Raw genomic sequence first — 20703 nt, forward strand, 5'->3', positions numbered from 1 at the left:
TCCTGACAGATGTTTGTCTAATCTGCTGTTAAATATCTCCCCAGGCAATCTACTGGTTGTAATATCTAACTTAAATCTTCCCTGCTGCAACATAAGGCTATTATTTCTAGCTCTATCTAGCAGGCATATGGAGAACATATTACTCCCTTCCTCTTTGCAGCAGTCTCTTATAGTCTTGGGGAGTTTAACACCTCCTCCCCCTTCTCTGCTTTAGGCTAAACAATCCCAATTTGTTCAATACTTCCTTGCAGACCATGTTTTCTAGAGCTCTCCTTATTCTTGCTGGTCCTCTGGATTCCCTCCAGTTGGGCTCCCTCCAATTCAAACAAGTCTTTCTTGACGTACTGGACCATATTGCAGCTCAGCCATCATCTGCTGGGAAATGCGGAGAGTTCCTCCCTGCCTACATCCCAGCGCGGTGTTTCTCTTCACCTGAGCCAACCTCAGGTTAGAGCTTGTGGCTCACAATAGCTCCCACTTCTTGTTGCTCAGGCAGTTCTCCACAGTCCATTTGCGGAGCTGAGAGCAGCATACTGTGCTTGTCTCTACTGAACAGCTGCCTCCACTCATCAGGTCACTTCTCCGATCTGGTGAATCAAAATTAAGTTGAAGATCTTCAAAGGAACAAGAAGGAAGTGGATGCCGAACAAAATCTAAACCTATAAACCCATGATCCAAAGAAAAAGAACTTCAAAATATTCTTGGATAGAAGTTATGTCTGCACTTGATACTCAACATATCTACGGTTAGAATACTACATATTATGTAGTATTCCAGATATTAATAACACAGGAGTATAAACTTTCCCCTATCAGAATCTCAAGAGATGGAGTACGCATTTAGGTGAAGAAATCATTTCTACTGGCATAAAGACGAGAGGAGGAACAGGGGAGCAAAATTCGGGAAGAGGCTTCTCAAAGTTACGCTGGAATTTAAAAGCCTGCAAATCTAAGGTGAAAGAAGAGATCCTGAATAATTTATCCTAAAGTAAGTGTCCACATTCAAAATGGTTCAGAAATAGGTCAGTCTGGAGTAACAACCCCCTGCATGAAATATCAAGGGTTTTTATCAAGATCTCTCATGAATCTAAATCTTTTATGGTAATTTCCAGCCTGGAGGCTGTAAAACTGGATAGAAAAATTGACGCACAAAAACAATACCATAAATTCTGCTGCCCTTCCTCTTGCTCCCAAACCTGATATCCTAAAGCTTCTCTCACACTGGCAGCTCTTTGTCAGGAAGGAGAGAGAGGCTATTAGAGGAGACACATAACCAGGCATTTAATCCACAATGAGAAGAAGGGAAGAAATGAGAAGTGAACATTTATTTAATACCGTGTGGAAGAAGCTCAGCCCTGGATAAGAATACAGAGCTGTTTCAGAGGTACTGTTCTAGTCCTGCCCTCCACCGTGGGACAAATTTTCAACCTGAATGTTATTTTGATGCTCTTTAAACTTACAGTACCATCACTGCCTATTTTTCTGCTAATGCCTAAACTTGAAAAGCTGTATAATGTTCTTTTGTGTAAGCGAGCTACACCAAATCCCACACTCAAGCTCCCTCAAGGGACTGACGAGCAGAGGCAGCGCCCCCGTGTTACTCTCCAATATTAAGCATAAAGTCACGTCATTCAGAAAGCTCATGTCTTCAACTCTGCTACCAGGACACCTTTGTGCCACTAATCCGGGTGCCAGCAGGCAGTGTCACTTGGTTCTTGTCCATTCAGACCACACACCTGCGCAGCGTGCGCGATGCCTAGCGTAACTGGGCACACGGAAACCTCGCTACGACAACAAACGTGCCCGCCCCGCGCTGCCAGAACCGCCGATGCTGAGTTTTGCATCCTGCGGTTAGGTGACTCCACACTGCGACCGCAGCCGAAGCTCCTCCTGTGCCTGGGACAGGAGCCATCACACACCAGTGCCCTCGCTCCCCCTCCTGTGGACTCTTCAGCATCTTTCCCCTCACTCCCAGTTTAAGGGTGGCTGTCAGGCAGCACAGTTATTTGGGGAATTAAATAGAAAACGCAGGCAGCCAGGCACAGTGTCTGCTGCTGCAGGAGTCCAAATAAAATTATATGACGCAACTGGACAGTTCCTTGTTCTGTCAGAAACCTTGACAAAGACTGGGGAAGCCAACTGAGCTTGCAATAGTCCTGTCTGAAACCAAAGTATTTGAAATCTATTTGATCAAGGACAAAAAAAAGGACTAAAAATAGGCAAAGAGGGGAAGAATACCACATCCCTAGAGTTCTCCCAGTACTACAAGGAGGAGTTTTTTAGTTTGAACGGTTAGCTGAACAGATGGAGTCTGGCAAGAAGAACCCACCCCTGCAGAGCAACACTGCAGCCTACCTGTGTAAACCACTTTGCGCCTGACGGTCAGGTTGACATGACCTTGTTTGGCTGCCTGTTGCATAAGCTGGACGACAAGCTGGTGCGATTTCCCGACAACAGGCGTCCCATCCACGCAGATCAGTTCATCGCCCGATCTCAGGCGACCGTCAGCGTCAGCAGCACCCAGCGGTACAATGTGACCGATGTAAATCTGGTGAATTAGCGCAAACAGGAGGAAGGGAAGAAGGAAAGAAAAAAATAACAGGGGTACATGAGAACTAGCTCAACAGCCAGCTGGAAGCAAGGGGCACTGGCCGTTAGACCCGATTTTGGTAAGGGAATTGCTGACAAATGTCTGCTGGTCAGGAAAGTTGCTCCTGTGGGAGCAGCTCCATGTGATGCAGCCACATCGTAAGCTGTAGTAAATTGACATGTTGTTTCTTTAGGCAGTCCATTTACTCTAACGACAGACAGCCCTGGGAAATGTGTTCAACCAGACAGTGACCAGAGAGGAAGAGGGTTAAAAGCACTGAAGGTCTTGTCAGGGAGGCTGAGATTACATTACCCTTTCAGTTGCCTCCAGGGTTTACAAACTCCGTACCACTCGTGTGTCCACCAACTCAGTCCTGGTTTATCTTCAGTGAGCTCTGTGGGCTTACTCTAACATGAGGGGAATTCATGGTCTCTCTTTCCATAAATGGGCAAAACAATTTTGTAAGGAAATACGTGAATATTTATGCTGCCACTGTGTAGCTTTGACCTGTGCAGCACCTGAAAGACCACATGTTTTTAACCTGACACCTTCCACAGGCATTGGATTTATGGTAAAGGAGTTAAGCAAATTCAAGGAGGGAATTGAGCAAATGGAAAACCTGACACCCAGGACGTCCTTTCCTCACTGTCCAGACAACTTCAGACCTATGTGGTTTTATTTGGGCTATCACAAACACAGGGAACAGCAGGGGAAGCCAAATCCATTTCAGTTACAGGAGTTTTGGCTTATTTTTAGGAGGGAGGGTGGGGAGAGTTGCGGGATATAAGTACATAGCCCACTAGTGATTTTAACAGAGATGCCACAGCGCAGCTCTGCACGTCTGTACATGCTGCTGCTGTGATTCTGGAAGATGTGAGCTAAAACAAGACCACCTCTAGATGTACTCACAGGTTCTCCAGGCTCATTTCCACCTAGAATCCTAAATCCAAAACCGGTTTCCTTTCTCCATAGAAAGATATCCTGCTCTTGGTAATCCGGAACTGAAGGGAAAGAAGGAAAACAAATTAATTTTTCATCAAAACCCCACACCTTTACGCCCAAATCAAGACTACTCTGATATACATTTAGAGTGATCTGCTGCACAATTTTATCCTTTGAATGAGGCAGTTTGCAGAATAAACAACATTTATAGGTTTAACTACTAAGGATTATTGTTTAAATCGCTACTAAAAATTATACGGAGGTTTCTACTTCCTAGGTGTCTGACTGTGACTTGCCATTTGTTTATGACTGTAACACTTCCTTCCATCAATATTAGCATCATTACCCAGTGCAAGAGCCTCTTCCAAATCATCAATAAATAAATGTGTACAACACAGAATCACTCTGCCAGAAACAATACAGCTGCCTCCTCTTTTGCAGGAGACAAAAGAGCCACTTGTTATGACTTCTACTGTTTAATTAACTTTCACGAGCACAGTTTGCTATCTGTCTACTGACACTGCTTTAAATAACTATGGGATAGATGCCGTAGTTGGTGTAAAACAGAAGGGCTCCACTGAAAACAAAGCAGCTCTCCTGACTCTCACTTGCTCGTGTACGGGCTCTGTAAAACCACCGCACAGACAAAACCAGCTGGAAACATAAAAAAGCCCAACCTCACCTACTCATTAGTATGGAGCACCAGCAAGGTTTCCACAATGAATATTACATACGGCGAAGTACTAACCTTGAAGAGCAGTTGAACAGTAATGTTTTGTATTAACTTATTCATGCTTGCTTTCATCCCTTTTTAAAAAATGCAAAATTAATTGCTAACATTAAATCATATCAGAAGACAACTTCAGGTTCATTTAATATTTATTGGTTAGTATCTGTAACGTTGACTAATTTTGTAACAATCTCCTCCCAATATTTATAATTAATGATAAAAAAACCTGGTCCTTTGCAAGTCAGCTGCCTGTATCTTTCATAAAGAAAGTGAAGTGTATCTTTCAGGAATTAATTTAAATAATTGCATACTCAGATAAGGAATGCAACACATTTAATGAAACACGATCTGGTTTTCTGTATCTATGAGCAGATAAACGAGTTGTTTTCCACTGACATCAGTGAGTGTCAGACCGGGCCCTACTTACACGTTACACTGTTGGTACGCCAAGGTTTGGGTCTAGTCATCTGGTGTATTTAGTGTTAGGACTTCGGGCTAGCTCTGATGCTCTCCCTTCAATGACTCAACAGGCAAAGACCCAGGAATACTAAAAATTAAAACTACAGGTGAGTGCTACGGCGCAGATGTCTGGTTTGACGTTGTCCTTCAAGCTGGTTTAAGCCACTGGTTTTATATATCGTAATTTTACATTCTGATCACTTGCAGTTATAAACTAAGCTTAAGACCCGTGCACATTACCTTACTGAACCAGAGGCTAATTTTTGCCCAGGTACAATTACGGGATAATCAGGTGAAGATGCTGGAAGCCTGCGGGGTTCCTCTGTTGAGGCGAGCCGCCGCCGCACAGACGTGCGGCACAACAGCAGAACCCAGACAACGAATTAATTGGTGTTTGTCACTGCCGTCGGCGAGGGCAGAGCAGACACGTTTGGAAGCGTCTCTCTAGCACTTCGCAGGCTTTTTTGGCAAAGGCTGTCCCCAACCAATTAATAGCGCGAGTTGGATCTGTCAGAGGCAAAATGGCTTCTGCCGAGAGCTTCAGCGTGGGCCCGTTTCCGCGGCATCTCTCAGCACCTTCCCATTTGTCAACTCTCCAGCCTCACTGAATGATGCCTTATGTTCCTGGTTCGGGTACCAGCTAGCCAATTAACAGCTGCTGGAGAGAACAGCAAGCCAAGGTGTAACGGCAGTGCCACCCCAAAGCAGCAAACCCCGAAAAGCCGTACCCAAAGCAGCAAGTTCATTCATGTAACGCTCCTTCTGCAGAAGGATTACGGAGAGGTGCAACACAGATACAACAAACATAGAGACAACACACATTTACACAGCGTGAGAACAAACCCAGCAAAACGCCTTTTACCACTTCTCTGCAGTGCAGTGATTCAGCGGCACAGCCCAAACACCCACCTCCGCGCTTCCATACAGCCCAGGTGGGACACCTGAGGCTCTTCCTACTGGAGAGCCACCTTAGAGAGGAGCCACTTCCCTTAGTTAAAGGGAAAATTTCATGGTGATGAAATTTGACTTCAACTTTGTTGGAAACAAATGAAAAATGGCCTCTCGGAGCCATTCACTGCATCTTTGCATTGACCCGGCCACAATCAGGTCTGACTCTCCCTAAAAACCCACGTGTGTAGCCCAGAGGGGTAAAACTTGCCCGTCTGCTCCTCCCGAATTAAACCAGAGCTGGGAGGGCGTCGCAACAGTGGTAAGAAAAGTTCTGCTGGGGCTGCGAGGAGGAACGGCAAGAGAGGCGAGTGCCACAGCCCCCTCGATGACACGCACAGGTGGACTCATGAGCAAAATGGGAACACGACCCCTCCCTCCCCACGCCGCCTACGAAATCCGCCGCTAGCCAGTACACAGTAAAGCAAGGACTCCGCACCTTGGCGGCTAACCTTGGCGTACGGCCCTGCCAGACTCCCTCGGGGATGAAGAGCCCCCGCCACAGAGCAGCAATGACACCAGAACAAGACATCACAAGACACAGATACATTCTCGGCACAGTCTTACATTCTCCAAAACTCGTGGAATTGATTTCTCTCTCTCTCTCACCCTTGCTCAGTCCAGTTGCAGGCGAAGGTGACATAGCTGCAATATTAATTTTACAATTTTGCAAAGCTTGATGTATCTGCTTTTCTTGTTAGTTCATTTAATTACTTTTGACCGTATGGATCACGTTAGACTTTCATGCATATAACTGCTAAGGTTATAGCTACTATGGATTAGGACATACTAATTTTTGTGTCTATTTTCACAGGCCTGTGTACATGTGGATATATAATACACACACATGAATTTATACGTTCATGCACATGCATGCAGGTGTATTTGAAGAACCCTTTTTTCACCCTCAGAGCAATCTCTGAAAACACCTTAAAAAACCACAAATTCACCATCATGACACAGTTAAGTTTTCCACATGGAAATATCTTTTTCTAATGTTAAAAGAAATTATAATCATCTGGTGATGAACAGTGAACACGGTGCTTAATTAGAAGTCATTTTAATCAAACTTTCCTACACAAACTTTAACGATTATCTCACACATTGTATATGAAAACATAATTCTGCCCAGTGTGGTATCAGTTTCAACAAAAGATGGACTAAAAAACTAGTCAGTATGAGTTGGCTTTAGTCACTAGCTCACTTGAGGAAGCAGCGCTTTCAGTGACTCACAGCTTGGCAAAATACTAAAGTTGTAAGGCCCAGATCCAGTGAAGGGTGCAAGGCCAAGGCTGAAATGAACAGTGAATAGTCTCACTGAAGCTGACGGGGAGTTGCAGTGTTGAAAAGTCCTGTGATATAGCCATAAATCTCACGAGATTCCGAATTTGCGGGAAAGCCTTGCTTTCTAAACAACCCCACTGCCAGAGAATTCCAATTTTTTTCACTTTTCCTTTTAATCAACCCCTCTGGTGGCACGGAAAGCTTCTGAAAGATGCCTTCAGTGATAAGATGCCCACGTTCTGCCCCCGAGGTCCGATGCCCGTGGCCAAAACGTCGAAGTCTGCCCATGAACCAGCTCTGCAGTCGCTGCTGCTCACGCAAGCGCTACGGTCCTTTTCAGCAAGACGTTCTCTGAGGGCAGGGACACATCTGCGTGCCCAAGTGTGTGACTGTAACGGATTGTTTCCTATTAATATAATAAAAGGACATAACCCTACCAAGGGGCTTTTAGTAACTATCATCCTTAAAGTCAGCCTGATCAGAAGGTGCCTGCAATTTCCTAGGAGTATTTTTCTCTTCTATTTTAGAGAGAAAGTATCTACTGTTTGGTATCATTGTGTAAATATTTTTAATTCTATGTAATTGCTGGTGAGTGAATGCTACACACTGGGGTCAAGACTTGTTTGTATTATTTTAATTAGGTTTGGGGAGAGAAAATCCCACCAAATAAATTATGTGCCTGAAAATAAAATTCAAATATTAACGATAACTTAGAATATTTTAAAAGCTTTAAATATTATCTATCGTGTTCTGCTTTACTTTTAATTAAATGCTTAAACCCTTCAAAGGGATTCATTAACACATCTGCAATTCAGATTAATTCGTTTTGTCACTGCTGTTTTGACAGATGGCCATATGTAGGATATGGTATTTTGCAAAGCAATCAGGCCACACGAGAAAAATTTGACAACAGATTGCGTTAATCTTTAAGGAAGTTTAGTAATACATTGAAAAATAAAAAGCATATTATAAAAATATACTTTCAATAAAACAGCGCAAGGTTTCGGAATTGCGGCTCCCCACAAAACTACTCGGTCGCCGTTCCTCTCGCTGAGTGCTCGTCACGTGTGTCATTCCTGGATCTTGGAACCGCTTTGGCGTTTAAACCTTACGGGTTTGTCCTTCTCTCTGACTCTGGTGCACAACTCCCACCAGCAGCGCTGAGTTACCCGCAAAGAGGAGCTCAGGCAGCTGGAACTTAGCCCCGGCGAAGGGTGCGTTTGTTGTCGCCACCGAACGATCTGCTCTCGGGTTCACTTCACGCAAAGCCGGCTCTTCTCAGCAGTCTCAAACCAAGAAAGAATTGCGACTCTGGGGCAGGCTGCAGCAGAGCATTTGAGCTCAGCCTTAAAGCATCCAAGTGCCTTTGGGTTTACAGCTTGGAAATAAGCTTCCTTGGACAGGAGCCCAAGCACTCGGCACCTTGCAGGCCTGATCCCCTCGCCCAGAGGAGCTCACGCGGAGGAACTTTAGCCCGTATTTGTTGAATAAAGTTGCAGTTCTCATCTGCTGCCACTCAGCCAGTGTCTAGACACAGTTCTGGAGCCACTGCTTAGCTCTGCCTTATTAATTCTAGCTTAATTTTTCTATCTTTTCTTTTTTCTTCTTCTAAACACACAACGCCTGTGGCTCTCCTCCGCAGAATCCAAGTACTTCCTGATATTAAGATGCATTGAGTAAATGAAAAAAATACATCCTTTTACAAAATTACGGGTTATCTGGTGCTTTTGAGCCAAATTCTGCTATAACAATGGCTTCAGTGAGACAAGTCACATAAGGCAAATATAGTCTTTTTTTACAAAACACTGATCCAAAAAATACCCAAAGAAAGGAAGAACTTATTTTACCAATTCTGAAAAATTAAAATGTTGCCCTGTGTGCTTTTTCACGTCTACATTGTTATTACTAACGTTAAAAACAGTGGGATGCACTCCCAGCGAAAAAGGCAGTAGGTGGTCATTATAGATTCAGTTACTGCTTAGAAACATCCTGGAGATGATGCATTCATATACTGAATGAAATCTTTTTATATTATTATTTTTAGATGAAAAAAAAAATCTGCCTGGGCTGGGGCTAATGAATTCATCTTTTTGTGTCAACTGCACTTGAAAAATTGCACTATGTTCTCTTTATACTCAACAATTTCATAAATGGGGCGAAATAAAACACTGAAAATGATCTAGTGCTCTAAAATTCTATCTTTTTTGATTCCACCATGTACTTCAACAAAAAGGGTTGTTGCTGTTTTTCAGTCCACTTGTTGGGGATTCAAAACCCTGCCTCTCACCAGAACATTTTATAATCCTCTCCAAGTTTATTAAAATTTGAGGCCACGAATCAACAGAGAGCAAGCCCTGGACTGGGCAGCAAGGAGAGCTGCGCTGGGGGCTCTTGGGCAGTGGGGGCTTCCAGGACCCATCGAAAGCCCCAGTTACAGGATGCATCAGCCAATCTCAGCACTGGCACTAGGGTGGCACCCTCCGTCTGCAGGTATTCGTTTAGTTCTGCTCACATCTTCACCAGAAGACTGCAGAGTGTCACACCCAGCACCCAAAGCTATGGGTGCCGTGGGAGAGGAGATGCCAGCCTCAGCCCCAAAGCCAAAGAGGTGGTCAAGCAAAGAGGAAAGCAATGATATGACTGCATCACCACCAGCCAAAGGCGGCACTGGAGATAAACTGAACTGCACCTGGGTAAACACATGGAGAACAGCACGTGTGGAGCAGGTAGAGAGGGAAAATGGACACCCAGGGAATGATTTCTCCCATCCCACAGTCTGTGGAGCTCCATGTCCGCAGAGCTCCCTACGAGTGGTCCAAGAGCCACGCAGCCAGCGCTTGGGCAACAGCGGGATGCGAGTCTCAAAGGGATGATTCAGGTTCATAACACAGCAGCCACCAACTGCCCGCTTTTCACGCAGACTGAACATAGGGAATGAAACATGGTGGCTCACCCCAAGCTCCCGGGGCACAATTGGTGCTGGATTTCAGCTGTGAACCACAATCTCCATTTATGAGACTGGGGAGAGGGCTGATTGGTGAGGGTTTGGTGAGGGAAGGAGCAAGAGCTGACCACTGACCTTTAAACAGAACCACCAGTCACACTTGGGGATCAGATCGTGACAGGAGACAGAGCATGTCCAACTGCCCTCTTCCCTTAGACAGGATCTTTCCTGCTTTTCATTTCTTCACCTTTGATCAGGCACAGCAAAGCCATGTGGGATCAGACCGTGACAGGAGACAGAGTATGTCCAACTGCCCTTTTCATGCCTTAGACAGGATCTTTCCTGCTTTTCATTTCTTCACCTTTGATCAGGCACAGCAAAGCCATGTCAGAAGGTAAGAGTGGAGGTTAACCCCCAGGAAATGTGTTTCACTCCAGCTTAAGGTTGGAAATTCATAGGCTCTTGGACACCTCTAGTGGCACTCGCTTACCAAGAGACATGATTGTATCACACTTTTGCCACTCTCCAAAAAACCTCTCTGTATGAAATCAGGAAATCTCAGAAAACACCTTCCTGAGAAGCAAATGGCACTAGAATAAAAAAGTGGTAGAAAAGCACTGACGTCCAAACAGGTAGGTCTCATCTGGTAGAAAAGGTAGGGGATTAGGACTGAAGCAACAGAAGAGGATTGACCCCACCACAGAGATGCTGGACCATGGAAGCTGAAGGGGCAAAGCAAATCCCAGTCCAGCAAAAGGCCCAAGCAGAGAGGACTGTGGCACAGGGAGAGATGGGGCATGGGAAACAGCAGGTCAACAAATGGTGACAAGGCCTTTGGAAGGGCTCTAATCACAGACAAGGATAAAACCTCTACAAGATACCTGGAGCCGTTAAGGAAAGAGGGAGGATTTAGCACATGGTGTTGGAGATGGACACAGAAGGGCAACTGTCTGCCTGTGCTCCTCAGGATTTCTCCAGCTCAGCCTTGGGTTTTATTGGGACAGACAGGCAGGAGTTAAGGCTGCTAAGCTGATACTAATGACTAATTAGTGTGAGTTAAACAGTTAATTAGAAATTAGCTAAGTAGCTGCAGGGGGTCAGAAGCAATGCCAGCACAGTGCCTACAAGAAGCACAAGAGCTGAGCAAGGGTGACGCCGGTGCCATGGGACCCTGATGGCCCCAGCCTCGTTCGCCCAGGCAGGAGAAGGAGGTCTGCCCGCAGCTCTGCAGGGCTGAAGAGTCACCGTCCCTCCGCTCTTGCCCCTCTTTCCTATTTCAATGAGATGCACATGCAAGGTCCCTCACTGCACTTCTCCATAGATCAACGTGATGTGGCCCAAGAGCCCGCTGGGTCAGTACACCTAATTCCTTGGAAGGAAAGAGCAGGGAAGCGGCACGCGCAAGGCCCCTCACTGCACTTCTCTGTAGATAACGTGACGTGGCCCAAGAGCCCGCGGGGTCAGTACACCTAATTCCTGGGAAGGAAAGAGCAGGGAAGCGGCACACAGAAACTGAGACACCTACGAACTGCATTGCTGAGACATTCAATCTGAAAGATGCATCTTCAGCCAAGAAACTGTGACTCATGATTTAATTTTTCCAGGACATAAGATTTGAAAGTGATTCATTTGGTCAGAAAAAAAACCAGTCCTACCATTTTTCATTCTGGGGTAATGTTCATTTCTTACTGGTTTTACCACTTTCCAGTTAGCACAATAAAATCAAACTCCAGGTCGTACTCTTACAGCACTAAGACTTTGAAGGTCCCTTTTCTGTAACTAAAGTACCTGTTACTTCTGAAAATTAACCTAATACCCTCTTTCTTTAAGAAGATTTTACAGATTTTATCATCTTCAGCAATTAAAGCAAAGCCAGCATGTTTATTTTGTTTGCAGAGAAGGAACTGATTGAAACCATATTTATAGTTCTGGAGCAGAGTCAAAGCCCTGAAATAGCCAAGCGTGCAGATTATTAATTGCCATAAAAGCCACTTACAATACGCATTTGATATCTGTTTTGTTAAAGTGTCCACTCTGGTCAGGGTAAAATGGCTCAGCTGGATTTTCTCCTCCCCAGAGTGAGACTGGAAAGCATCTGATATGAATTTCAGCAACCTAAATACTTCCCCTCCTTACTGAAATTCCTATGCGTATCAGGCAATGAATCTGAACCTCAACAAAGAGCTTAGGATCTGGGTAACCAACTTGGGGATTCCTCTTCAGCCTAATTTAAGAGCAAAGTAAAAAAAATAAGGCAAAATATGGTCTTTAATTTTAAAGGGATTTTTTATATTAAGCTTTGGTCTAAGTGCCCTTTCCCAGGGATGATCCAAATTCATCCCTCATCAGAGAGGAAACTGCACCTCTATCAAGTAGACATCACTGGCAGATACCAAATTAACAAACTAAAGCCTTATATTTTCAATATAAATCTAAAAGATTCAGATCTTCGCAAAGAAAATATACAGAGAGCAGCTGCCAGAGCCGTAGCCTTAGCAACCACACCTGCTTCATACTCACGTCGGCTTTCATACATGCTCCTGGACTGGGCCCAGATTTTGAATGGATCTGGCTTTTTTTGCCCAGAACTGTCCGGTTGATCCGCAGCCAGCGCCTCCGCGGCGGTGTAGTCTGGCAGCACCTGCGTGCTGTGAACGGGGGAAGCGGTGTGCCCGCTGCGGTGGCTGGAGACGCTATGCTGAGAACTGTTTTGGCTGTCTTTCCTTTCAAGTGGTTGCTGTAAGGAAGAAAGCGAGTGGAAAGAGAGAGAACAGACGGTTATTGGTCTTTGAGTGGGTGTTTTCCATCAATTTTTCTCCCTCCTTTGATCAGGGTTTTCTGCATGCACATAAGTAAATATATAAATCACAGTTTTGCTGCCACCAGTTAATGCTGGGTACGGTTAAATTCCCCAATGACAGATTTTGATAGGCAGACTGACAGAAACAGATATGCAAAACAGAGTCATCTATCATAAAAAAATATGCAGTTCTCGATTTCACACGTTAAAAAAAAAATCTCTCTAAATCTCATTAGAGGTTACTAGTTTCAGTGCACTTATTTCTTCCTGCATTAAGGCAGAAAAACTCAACAACCTTGTACTCAAATAACATAACTGTCTAACTTGAGCCTGCGAGAAAAAGGAAAAACTATCCGACTTCACTGTGAAAACACAGAGTCCCTCTGAACCAGATTCAAGCACAGCCCTTACTCTGAAAGATCCCTTTTCCTCCGCGGCTCTTGCAACCCCCACAGCACAAGTGGGTGGACAACAGAGTACCACTTCCATGTCTCTGCTTCCCAGAGCATCCACAGGATTACAGCAGACCGCCACAAACGGGAAAACTTCTGTCTGCAGTTTGATTTCCTTGTTTTAATGGAGTATATTAAAACAGGAAAAAAACCCCAACCTTACAAGCTTCTGCCGAAATTCAAGGCTTATTCGAAAGCGGTATGTCAAGAGCTCTGTCTGCTCAGTATTTAGCTAAGCAGGGTACATAATTCTTAACTCAAATTCACAACGGTGTGCTCAAATGAAGCATGAGTCACATTTGCATTCCTAGGATTTGTATGACTTGATATGCAGCAAAATCCTCCCTCGACAGGAGCTCCCCAATCTGCACAGCAAATGCTTTTTAATGCTCTTTTGGGATGACCTTGGGTTGGCATCGAGGTTGAGTCCAATCTCCTACCTGCGCCGGTCCAGGGAACCGGCACGTTCCCCGGGCTGCTGTGACAGAGAGAGTGGCTGGAAAAATACCATCCCACAGGTTGTTTTTCCAACATCCATGATTCCCTGGCTGGAAGGGGTCAGCCGCTCATCCCAAGAAACCGCAGACGGAAATTTAAAGCTGGCAGGGGCATACCCAACTCCGTTGCAACAGGAGTCGCTGCTTTCAGGGACTCCTCCACGGAAAACCAAGCAGGCGTTGGGAGAAAAGGCAGCAGCCAACACGGAGCAGATCAGCATGGGGGGCTGAAGCGCTCACGGGCCTGGGGACGCCCTCCTTGACTCTGAAGGCGAAACCTCAGGTGGCCAATGCTCCATCATACCAAGGCTGAATTAATTCAGAAAGTTGCCACATCAAAGTGCCCTCTTCTTGAGCCTTAATATTTTTTTGAAGTTGCATATACTTTTAGATTTACACCGAGAAAAAAACTCAAACAGCTCCAACAGCCCAAATGACTTTGACCTCCCAGCCTCACATTCCAGCTGTTGATCCACTACCGGCATTTCTTTAAATGGTATCTCGATGGAGAATGTGAAATTGCCTTTGTCCTCTGATGCAATTTTGCACAAAGCATACCTGCTGTGATTACTCATCTGCAGACTTTCAAATACAAATATCTGAACCAATTTCAAACATCTTTAGCTTTTTAAGTGGTAAAAGAAGCTAATTCAAATGCAGCCCTTCAGTTTTTAAATGAAGTAGTTTTAAAACATCTATGCTGTGGATAATCACTCCATTGTAACTTAAAAATAATAAAACAGAAAAAAAAAAACCAAAACACTTTACAACTCTCAGGACAGCCATCTGGATTGTTTTGTTTGTTTGGCCAAACTACTAAAATAACTACAAGCATCCTGTGAAACTTGAGGCCTATGTCGCTGGAAATAGCTGGTTTACAGAACCTGGAGTCCAGGGACTAAAATGTGAAGCTTTATTCAGCCCTTGAGGAAATGTTGAGAACTCCCTGAAAACCTTCTGATTTGAAAAGAAACAAAGTTTGAACTTTAAAAAGTGTGCTCACTCTCTGACACGAAAGGTCTCAATATTGAACAAAGGTTGAATGTTGTTTCGGTTTTGGGTTGTAAAGGGAGGTGTCAGCATATTCTCAAGTAAAATCACCTCTAATTAAATGGGAGTTGCAATTGCAAATACACAGACATTTTTGCAAGAAATATTGGAAAACTTCTTCAGAGGGACAGTTGTTTTTCCAAACAATTACTCCTTTACAAAGCCTGAAATGTCTCTACTTAGGAGTTGAAGAGGAGAGGCAGAGAAAGGAACCATGGGAATCATGGATAGATGGAATTATATTAATTCAAGACAATAATAATTGACTTTCACATCACCAGATGAAGCCAAAAAGATCTGGGGCCAAACTTTTACCCGTGCTGTATCAGCTTTGTCGGCAGGACTTGCAGGGGCCTGAGCCCTGCTCTCCGTGGCACTCCTGCCATGGGACTGCCCAGGTGGAGAAGTTTGTGCCTTGCTGTAAAGGTGGGGCGTTCCCAGGAGATCTGAGCTGGCCATACACCAATGAAAGGATGGCTTCTCCTGCCTCGTTCCTGGATTTGGGTCCGATCCGCCTGGGTCCGGGTCTGACCGCCCGGCTCACACACGGAAGGGAAGCAGCCACACCAGGGCCAGGTGAGCAGGGGGCTGCTGGTGCCAGGCCGCTGCAGAGCGGGTGGTTCAGACCTCACCCTGAGCTGCTGATCGTGTTTGTCAGTGCACAGTCAAGCAGATCAGCTCCATCGTGTTGACTCCTGACAGTAGCTACGAGAGCACGGGGCACCGAACTACCCAACTCAGCAACCCCTGACCCTCCCCAGCCTATGTTCTTCTCCAGAGCTGTGGGTACGCATAAATGGCTTTGCCAGAAAGACTCTTGATCAAAAGTGGCTGGGAATTCAAGACTACAGTGACTTCCTTGAGTCCCTCTAGGCAGAGTGCACACTTAAAGACCAATCACCTTGGTACTGTATCACAGCCATGAGAACATAAACGTGTGGAAAGCTGGAGCTTCTCGTGCCCTACCCAAGCTCCGAGGTCCGAGATGCAAGGCCCGCGCCAGCTTCCCTGTGCCCTTGCTGAAACTTCACCGTGCACATCCCACAAAACATAAGGTGATAAAAGTGTACTGTGGGGAAGCAAGCCTTATCCAGCTGCCCGTTCCCAATGGCGAGGTTAACAGGAACATCAGCGTGGCTCAGCTTTGGGGGTAATTGCTGCAGAAGAGGGGGCAGCAGTGCTCAGGCTTTGGGCATCCATCAGCCTTCCCGGATTCCTTCCCTCTGCTGTACAATCCCATTTTCAGCCACGGGCGCTACATTTGCCAACCTGAAAGGCAGCTTTTCCCTCAGCAGAGAGGTTGAGTGAACCCACACTGAGCACTACATCCTTCTCTGATTATGGGGAGGGAAGAAAACAGCAATGGTGATGTGAACCAGGGAGCCTGGCGCTGTCGTGCTTCCAAAGCATACAAAAGTCTCCGAGCGCCTGGAAATCCTACAGGTACCCACACAGCTTGTCACTCGTGCTAAACGCTGGTGTAATTAAATATTGCTTTGTAGAGTGACTGCTGAAACGACGGAGGCCCATGACACGGCTGAGCGGTGGCTGCAGGCAGAGAGGGGACACTAATTGTTCGCAGCAGTTGTGTATGTCTGTGTCAGGCAGAGAGAAACCCGCAGCAGAAGAAGCGACGGTGGCGGGGAGCGTGTCCTGCGGCACGAACGGACACCAAAGCTTTTTGGCACAGGATTCTCCAGGCATTGAACTGCCAGAGAGATGAGTTGCTGTGGTTTCCTCCCACTGCATTTCAGGGTGGGGGGAAAAAGCCCAGAGTCTCTGAATGCAGAGGGAGGTGTTGTACAAACACTCACGCTCTGGAACCTACTTCTCCTGACAAAACCAGGGCATCAGCAGATCCCCAAGTGCTGCCTATCCACGTGAAATACATGGCAAGTCTCTTCTCAGGGACAGGCTGTGCATAGGAATTGCCTTTCCCCCCACCCTCCCCCCACAACTAAGCGATGCTGAAAATGTATTTATTTACAGCCAAAAGAAAAGTTAGATTTTTGGAAGCGCTTAGCACTTTCTCCTCCCTGCAGCGATCCTGTCTTCTGATGAGCTAGCTGCAGATTTTGTGCTCTAGAGCATTTCAGTGAAGCTGGTCCTGGCAGCGACAGCAAACGGAGCTGGAAATGGGAATCTTTGCCCCCTTGTGGAGTATTTTGATGTAACACAGGGAAAAAAAAAAAAAAGGAAAAAACCCTTATTTTCATCCATGTTTCATCCAGGATAGTTGCAGGGGAAATTGCTGTGCCAGAGAACTTGCCCAATGAAAATGTATATCCCGGGACGTTCTAGACAAAAATATTATCCATTTTCATCTAAAGAAGGGTCAATGGGAAACTGCAAAGAAACAAGCAGCACAGAGAGCTGCCGTGAGCGTGTCCTCGGTGGGGAGAAAGAGGGAAGGAAGAACTTGGAAATGCCCAGTCCCAAGTATGGCTGTAAACAGTTTGGTTTTGTTTGGTTTTTTGGTTTGTTGTTGGTTTTTTTTTTTTTTTAAAGAATACAGGTCTTCCACCAAGGCTGAAAAACGCTCCTTAAGAGCTGAGAGAAAGAGGAAAGCTCATCAGAAGATACACACAGGCCGAAAAATACAGCCCAGGGAAACCGAGCTCAAGGCAGAAAAATACTCTCCAAGGGATTAAACAACAAACCAACCTCCCCACAGGGCTAAAACACCCCCTTCCAGTCAGGAGGTACCCGACAGCCTGAACTCAGCCCTTTGGAATAAGAGAATGGGGGCTGATGGCTACAAACAGGGCTCATTTGAGAGGGAGACAGCCGTTGGCAGTAAGTCGGGAGCGTGTCTGGGCTCTGGGGAAGGATATGAGGTAACAAGAGGGCTCATCACTGTGCTGAGCGAGGGAGGCTGCAGACCCGAGGTCGCGTTTTCCCTGATGCAGCAGAAAAACCAAAGAACGAGCACAAGTTAAGATTGGGCAAACTGCTCCTGTCCTGGATGTACACTGTCCTCTACCTGCAGCTAATTGATTAATCATGGAATGCCGGAAAACATTCCCTTTGCGTCAGGCAGAGGGAGCAGAGGAAAGGAGCAGCACATCCAACGCAAGTCCCATGGCCAGCTGTGGGGAGAGCCCGTGGGCACCCAACATTCACCCAACGGCTGCAAGTGCAGCAACCCATCCTTGGGAAATGCCGGGGCAGGGCGCAGCGAGGCAGCATCCCAGCCAGGGAATGTGCCAGTGGGGCAGGCCCGGCTCTTCCCTGACAGGAGAAGAGCCAGCGGGAATCTTCACGGCCAAGAGGGCCGGGATCCACCCAACCAAGCACCAGCCCTGCGACTACACCGAGGAAGGAAGGTGTTTAGCCATACCACTGATTTTATGCGTTTAACCACCACCTTGGGCACAGCAGGTCTGGTGTGAGTGTAAATCCATCCCCAAGGGATGGGGGACAGCCCCAAGGGCAGTTTGCTCCTCTGCATACGGGTGCCCCAAGGTGCTTTGCTCCGGGTTGCTGTGCTCAACCCCGGCACGTTAGCGAATGAAGGAGCGGCTGTGCCACCTCCGACACGCTCTGCTCTCCCTCTCCGAGGAGCCGTCGGTCATTAAAGCTGCTGCACAATGCGGCAGCGTAAAACATCCCTGCTAATTGCCGATGCAAATGATCAGTGCGCAGGCAGGGGTAAGAGGAGGCTCTGTTTTTTGTGAATCCTGTGCTTCAGAGGCAACAGGACTACCTAGAGCCGTAGTAAAAATTGCTGGAGGGAGCCTAGAGCAAGGTGAGAGGGATTTGAAGGAGGCACACGAGGGAATGGGGCTGCTTTCCCAGGACTGGCTGGCTTGTCAAAGCAAACAGTAGGGAGAATGTGCCGTTGCAGGGTTACACCTGTTTGCAAGCAGTCCCTTTGTTCACCAAGTCAGGATTATCCCGACATGGATTTAGAGGCTGCTGAGATTTTCACGGTGCATTGCTGCCGACCAGAGAGGTGTCTGACAGGGCAGGATCCCGCTTCACCTGATGCCGAAGGCGCGGGTGGCAAAGCGGGAGCCCCCACGCTTGGACCGAGACTCATCAATCGGGGATGGTTTAATGACAGAAGTTGGAGTCGGGATCGAGCACAGCCGCTCCTGCTCCAACCGGGGGAAAAAGAAGTGCAGGCGGAGAAAGGAAACGTGCCGGGCGCGTACGGATTTTGCACACTCGCTTCTGTTTTACCGAAGGCTGAAACAAGCTCCGCGCGTGACAGACGCGAGCGCACAGGGTCTGACGTGCCCGTGCTCGGCGAGGGAGCACACCCCGCGCTCCTGCCTCTCAGCGTTAACGAGAGCTGACAATGGTAGAGGCCTGGGCTCACGTGACTCTAATCAGCGCTGCCCTAAGCCATCAGAATCACATTAATTATTTCAGGGCTTTCTTTTGGGAGGAACAGAGCGCTCGTATTAAAAGCAGGAGCCTTCTGCTCAGCCCCTTCTTGCCCAGGTTTGCCGTGGGCTGTGCCCAGCGGCAGGTTTCGGCACCCGTCGGGGACCGACGGTGAAGTTTCGCACCGTCTTACAGCATGGCAAAGACCTCACTCGCTCTGCTTCCCCCAAGCTACTGGCAAGAGAAATCTCTTTATTCCCCCTCCCTCTCAGCACATAACTGGAAACTTTCAGGCTCCCAGTATTCCATTTCCTTTAAAAATTAAAGCATTCCTTTGTGTTGTATGCAAACAGCACATTAATTTCTTCCGCAATATCATGCACGGAGCTGTAATGATACTTTAGATCACGTTTTCCGTGCTATTAGCTAACATGTCATCCAGATAACAGCTTTACATAGAAATACGATCAGAAGGGACAAGAAAATACTGTTCAGCCTTTTTTTTTTTTTGTTTTTAAATGAGGAATCTCACACCTGCAGCAGAGTCCTTCTCAGGATGAAAAAGCCTCCAGAGCAAGCACTCGGACAGCTAACTGGGAACCGTAATCACGCTCCGTCCGTGCTTTGTCTCTCTCGCCAAGGTACACGCTTCTCCATTCTGTTAATAATTCAGCCGAGGGTGCTCGAGAAACTCAGGGAGTTAATGGAAAAGGTTGGTGCCTCTGAGCACCCGGCAGGAATTGCTGTCTGGCGAGAAGGTGGAGCCTCCCATCTTTCCAAAAGGAAATAATAGGGTTGGTTTTTTTTTTTTTGGAAGTTAAATGACAGACGCTCATCTGTCAGGGAAGAGGATCTGTAAAGCTGAGGCTTTATTTGCAAACAATCCCCCCTCCCTACTGCATTCCCCTCTCATCTCCCCATGCAGCGGGAGCCGTGCAAGGTAATAATCATGGTCACAAGGGAAAGGCAACTTAAAACAATCGAATCCCACAAAGAAAACCCACCGAACTCATGCCTTCCTCCTTCAAAGCAGACAAACAGACAAAAAATAGTAGCTGAAGAGTGCTTACCGACTTTGGGCTCTTCTTTGGGACCGGCAGTCCTGAAAAATGGCAACAAGGGAAAAATAAACATTAGCATCTAAACGTTACCTTCCCTTAAAGAAAAATCCCTAGGTGTATCATCCGAACGTAGCCATCTGCAGAGTTATGTCAGCTTTCCCTCTCGCCTCGGAGTTACCAGTCTGTTCATATCGAATCAAAGCACAGGGAGAGCGAGCGAGAGACGGGAGCGGGGAGGAGGGGGGCAGAGCTCTATCTGCATTAGCTATGCTGACTTGTGCTGCAGCAGCCGGGAGGCTGGGAGAGAAACCCACAGCCCACCGCGGCCGCCGAAGCCCAGCGCTCGGGCAGAATCCCAAATGCTCCCCTGGATTACGGGAGACTTAGCTTACAATTAAGCCGAGGCTATTTCCTCTTGACGCGATCGGCTCGGCGATTTTATCGGACCAATCGCCGTGGCGTCGGGGAAACAGGTTGATTTTTTTAAAAAGTATTTCTCTAGAAATTGATTTTTTCAAAAGGAAAATGGGCATTGGCTTGAGCCGGGAGGCACAGGCTGGGCGAAGGAAAACAAAAGCGTGAGGAGGAATAAGCTTGTATCCCTAAAAATGCGGC

The 20703-nt window shown here is 46.7% G+C and overlaps 1 protein-coding gene across 1 annotated transcript in view; it reads right to left on the reverse strand.

The window, feature by feature from the left end:
• Positions 1-2354: 2354 nt before the first annotated feature.
• The window catches only part of MAGI1 (membrane associated guanylate kinase, WW and PDZ domain containing 1), a gene marked incomplete at both ends in the record, with an annotated part of 57077 nt that continues 38728 nt past the window's right edge, over positions 2355-20703 (reverse strand). The window contains 5 exons of the mRNA XM_010153691.1: positions 2355-2547; positions 3499-3590; positions 6236-6313; positions 12417-12633; positions 20098-20129. Coding sequence (XP_010151993.1) covers positions 2355-2547; positions 3499-3590; positions 6236-6313; positions 12417-12633; positions 20098-20129 — 612 coding nt within the window. The remainder of the gene's footprint in view (positions 2548-3498; positions 3591-6235; positions 6314-12416; positions 12634-20097; positions 20130-20703) is intronic.

Source organism: Eurypyga helias, unplaced genomic scaffold, assembly GCF_000690775.1.
Source record: "Eurypyga helias isolate BGI_N326 unplaced genomic scaffold, ASM69077v1 scaffold10260, whole genome shotgun sequence".
Lineage (NCBI taxonomy): Eukaryota > Metazoa > Chordata > Aves > Eurypygiformes > Eurypygidae > Eurypyga > Eurypyga helias.